At 39.3% G+C, this 5,076-nt stretch overlaps 1 protein-coding gene across 2 annotated transcripts in view; it reads left to right on the top strand.

Annotated features, from left to right (window-relative positions):
• Positions 1–5,076, top strand: part of LOC109544880 (L-lactate dehydrogenase) — a 9,985-nt gene continuing 4,909 nt past the window's right edge. The window contains exons 1-5 of one of the 2 annotated variants that reach the window (XM_019915293.2): positions 1–228; positions 3,895–4,044; positions 4,095–4,257; positions 4,329–4,631; positions 4,692–4,933. In XM_019915293.2, coding sequence (XP_019770852.1) covers positions 3,919–4,044; positions 4,095–4,257; positions 4,329–4,631; positions 4,692–4,933 — 834 coding nt within the window. In that variant the 5' untranslated portion in view covers positions 1–228; positions 3,895–3,918. The remainder of the gene's footprint in view (positions 229–3,894; positions 4,045–4,094; positions 4,258–4,328; positions 4,632–4,691; positions 4,934–5,076) is intronic. The other variant, XM_019915292.2, reaches the window with a different exon arrangement.

The following is a 5,076-nucleotide window of genomic DNA, read 5'->3' on the forward strand; positions in this document are numbered from 1 at the left end:
CTCACTTTGTCATACTCGTTGCATTAAAGCATGCGCTAAAAGCAACGGGAATTCCCTCTTTCCTCTTATATACCGAGCTTAAGGTCACCTTGTATTCAGTTATTCATCAGTGTGGTAGACAGTGTTGGATTTTCCTGTTTTCCGACGATTTTCTCCTCGAATCGACTCTGAACCGGCTTGTCAGTTTCAAGTTAGGTTCCTCATCCATTGAAGAAACTTTTCCCGAGAGTAAGTCGCATGTTTAACGCCTATTTATTGAATTTGCACACCTAAGGGGGCTGTTTGTGTTATCAAACAAACGAACGTGAAAAAATGCCCTCTTAACTCCCACGAATGGTGCCGCAGGTACCAATCTTTCCATTCTTGCGACCCAAAATTTGGCTTTGGGAGGAATTTTCTAGTGTTTGACCATCTACAAATGTTTTTTAATTTCTTCAAAACTTTTAGCACTTAACTAAAGAAATGCGCGCAAACAATTCGCGATAAAACTGTGATTTCTTGCAAAAACTCACCTATTTGCAATAATTCGCATCCTCTTTTCCCTTTTAAGTATTAAATTTAGTAGGTTCTTTGCACCGAAACATATTTTTCAATAAAAAAAATCTTGCGGATTTTACCTCGAATCGGTGGGCAGATGGGCGTGAAGGATACAAGAACGTCCTCTGTTTGACCTTTGGCAAATTGGTCCAGAGGCCGACTACTGGATCCGATCATATAAAAATTATTTTTAGATTTATAAAATATTGATGTTTGGCTCATTTGGTGTAAAAATAGACGCCAAATTGCCTGCACAAAGTTGGAATTATTCGCATTCTTAAGTGCAAATGAATGCAAAGTGCATTTTTAAATGCCTGCTTTTTTCTTCAGTCCCAATGCGCTCTTTCAATTAATAATTGCCCATTAATAACGGGGTTTTAATGAAAAATTAGCCACGGATAGAAGGTACTTAAACACTTTTTTTTGACGTCAATAAATGAGACTTTTAATTGGAGGTCGATCAGGCGCGTTAAATAAATTACTCACTTTTTATTGTGTATGCATTTTATCTCATTTGTTTTATCAGGATTTATCGCAAAAAATTCCGTAGAGTAAAATTTAGTTCCCAAATCCATTGCTACATCAAATGTAAAATGGACTAAAATCAGGGAAATTTCGATCACTCATGAGTGCTAATCAATTCGCTGGATATTTAGGAATTTTTCTTAGTCCAAGCCTGGAAATTTCCAAAATAATTTATCTCTTATTTGCGCCCACCCTGTCCAAAAATCTCATACATTTTTTAAATAGTAAAACACTCAATAAGTAAGCGGTGATAAATTGCCAATGACGCGTGTAAATATTCATTGAAAGTGCCCAACTTTGACCTAACTTTTATTATCAACTTATACACATTATCAAACAAATGAGCCGTTAAATTCAATTGCATTCAATGCTCTGTTTCGACACGATTTAGATAAATATTTGGAGTTTTAACCAGATAAAGTGTTGTTAATATTTGAAAAATATTTAATTTCATTAGCGAGTTGAATTTCTGAATCCAAAAGCTCATTTCTGAGAAAACAGTACTGAGAAAGTGATGTTTGCAAATGACGCTTGAATGTCAAAAGTATCCTCCCCAAGTATGTAGTATGAGTAAGATGGCTGTCACAATTTGGCAGCAAACGTCAACAGTTTGTCCCCGAAAACGGGCGTTTTTCTCGCAAAAATCATCCTACTGGGCCGGAAAATCTGATAAAACCAACAAAGGAAACTGTCTGATTGAGAAATTTCACAGATTTTCACCAAGCAACGAAAATTTCCATGCATTCGATGCCCATGACTTCTACTGACAGGTCGTGTATAGCGACTGGGCGTGGTTTCAGAGTTTGGAGGTAGACAATCTTGGAAAGTCAGGCGCGCCCAAAATCTACGAATTGAAGGTTTCTAATAAGGAGTTAAAAAATAATGAAAATATCGAAAGAAGAGAGAAATTAATTTTTGAAAATACCTATACTGGAACTGGAAACCTGACTGGGACGCGTGACAACAAATTTTTCCGAACAATAAAACTTTCGGAATATTGAGAGCGGAGTTTTTCACTTTTAATGAAGTTGCAAACGCGTTTCAGTCTGGCCAGGTTTGAGCAGAATTAATTCTTGAAAACACCCTTAACAACTGAAAATCTGGTAATCTTCAAATAGCTGCCAATATTTTCCAGATTTTTTTCCGATTAATAAAACTGTTATGGTTTTAACAGTGAAGTTTTCCCTTTTTAATTGAGTTTCAAGTGCCTTTGAATCTGGTCCAGTTTTCACGAATCTGCGCCTTTTCCTATTGTAGTATTTTGCGGTAAGAATTTCTTCACAAATTCCACAGCCATTGTCAGGCTCAGAAAACTCAGAACCAATACGTTCTGAATATTTTAATTCCTAAAAGAAACTAAAAAATTACTTTTTCTTCGCTCTTGCTCATTTTGCTTCCGAGAAATTAGCAAAAACGGGACGGAAAACACGAAATTTTGGCATAATATTTGCACCTAAGTGTTTGATATTCAAATTTCGCTTTCTGGGTTAAAATTTCTCGAATTTATTCACTCATGTTGTCATGATTCATTCGAGTTTTCAATTCTCTATCCAACGATGCCAAAACGAATTCTGTGGCTCGAATGGTTCTTGAGAAACTTCGAAAAAAGCAGCGTGCTGTTTGAGTCGATTTTGCAACCGAAAACAAAACAAAATCTAAAACTTCTTCAAATCAAGACTTTTTTGAGAAAACGGCAAACATTTCGTTATCGATGGTTGACTTTCTAAAAAGGCCATTTAGTTCTCTCGGGAATAATGTAAGAATGACCGTTCTTGCTGATTTTGCTTCAGGGAAATGAGCCAAAAAGGGGCCGGAAAACACGAAATTTTGGCATAATCTTTGCACCTAAGTGTCGGATATTCAAATTTCGCTTTCTGGGTCAAAACTGCTCGAATTTCTTTACTCATCTTGTTATGATTCAATCGAGTTTTCAATTTTCTACCCAACGATGCCAAAACGAATTCTGTGGCTCAAATGGTTGTTGAGAAAGTTCGAAAAAAGCAGCGTCCTGTTTGAGTCGATTTTGCAACCCAAAACAAAACGCAAATCTAAAACTCCTTGAAATCAAGACTTTTTTGAGAAAACGGCAAACACTTCGTTATCGATGGTTGACTTTCTAAAAAGGCCATTTAGTTCTCTCTGGAATGATGTCAGAATGACCGTTCTTGCCCATTTCGCTTCAGGGAAATGAGCCAAAAAGGGGCCGGAAAACACGAAATTTTGGCATAATCTTTGCACCTAAGTGTTGGATATTCAAATTTTCCTTTCTGGGTCAAAACTACTCGAATTTCCTCACTCATGTTGTTATGACTGAATCAAATTTTGCAATTTTGCACAAATGCAGAAATGTACAGATACTGTTTTCGGTCAAAAATGTTGGTTGAAGCGGGTCAATAGATTCTCTAAAAGAGGGACAAAGTGGGCATCAACAACCTGCAACAATATTGCTTCTGGTTTTGGCGTGTTTGACGAATAATTATGGAGTTTAAAAAAATAAAAAAATTAAACCTGTTTTTAAGTTTGGATGGAAAAACTGCCCCGGATAAATACTACGGTTTATTATTGTCTGGCGCTCGTTTGATGTTGATTTAAAAGTGTGCCAATTGGCAAAAAAATGTACCATTCAGCTACAAATAATGTTAATCAGCCTGGACGTTGAACTGCGGTTTAAATTTAAAATTTGCCGCAAAATTGCGCCAAAAATTATCTGATCGAACGGTTCACTCCTCCATCTAGAACATTGACTTTGCTTATTTACGATGAGCTGCTAGTGTAAATAAAACAGCAGCTGATACTTTATTTGCGCTCATTAACGCATTGTCGCGTTTTTAGGAAGGTTTTAAAATTGCAATCAAGATGGTTAATACCAAAGAGGCGCTTTTGTCGATGATCTCGCAGCCCGCTGAAGATTCCGGCAGTAAAGTCACAGTGGTGGGCGTGGGCCAAGTCGGAATGGCCTGTGCCTTCAGCATCCTGTCGCAGGTAAATTGCGTTAAAAAAGTTGAGAAAACTGATTTTCCAGCCAATTACAGGGAGTATCCAGTGAAGTTGTATTAGTGGACGTGGTTGCCGACAAGCTAAAAGGGGAAATGATGGATCTTCAGCACGGCGCCTTGTTTCTGAAGAATGCCAAGATTGTGGCTGATACTGATTACGCCGTCACTGCTGGATCCAAACTTTGCATTATCACAGCTGGTGAGAATTCGCGATTTGCGCCCCCAAGCCATCCATGTCTTAACCTCGGGTCTTTGGTGGAAATTCTGCAGGAGTGCGTCAAAAGGAAGGGGAGTCTCGTCTGGATCTGGTGCAGCGCAACACGGACGTTTTAAAGCACATCGTGCCCAAGCTGGTCCAGTATTCTCCAGACACCATTCTGCTGGTGGTCAGCAATCCAGTGGACATCCTCACCTACGTGGCGTGGAAACTCAGCGGTCTGCCCAAGAACCGAGTAATTGGATCTGGCACCAACTTGGACACATCCAGGTTCAGATTTCTGATCTCTCAGAAACTGGGAGTTGCGCCCAGCAGTGTTCATGGCTGGATTATTGGGGAACATGGCGACTCCAGTGGTATGTTTCCAATCATTTCTTCGCCTTGCCAGGTTCTAATCGCACTCCATTGGGTTGCAGTGGCGATTTGGTCGGGCGTGAATGTTGCAGGAGTGCGGCTCCGGGAAATTAACGCCGCAGTTGGCACTGAAAGCGACCCAGAAAACTGGAAGGACATTCACAAGCAGGTCATCATGTCCGCTTACGATGTGATCAAACTCAAAGGATACACTTCATGGGCGATCGGGTTGAGTGTTGCCTCATTGGCCTCCAGCATTTTGAGGAACTCCAATAATGTTCATGCAGTTTCCACTTACGTTAAGGTATGTACTTTTGGGTTGTTCAGTACTAATTGGCTGGATGCTTGCTTTATACAGGGTTATTCACGCTATACGGCACGGACGTTTGCGGCTAGCCCGTTTGTTTTTTGCAAAGTATTATTTGATGAATCCACAGACGCTTATCG

Source organism: Dendroctonus ponderosae, unplaced genomic scaffold, assembly GCF_020466585.1.
Source record: "Dendroctonus ponderosae isolate FM_Combo_2020 unplaced genomic scaffold, Dpon_F_20191213v2 Dpon_F_20191213_8, whole genome shotgun sequence".
In the NCBI taxonomy this organism is placed as follows: domain Eukaryota; kingdom Metazoa; phylum Arthropoda; class Insecta; order Coleoptera; family Curculionidae; genus Dendroctonus; species Dendroctonus ponderosae.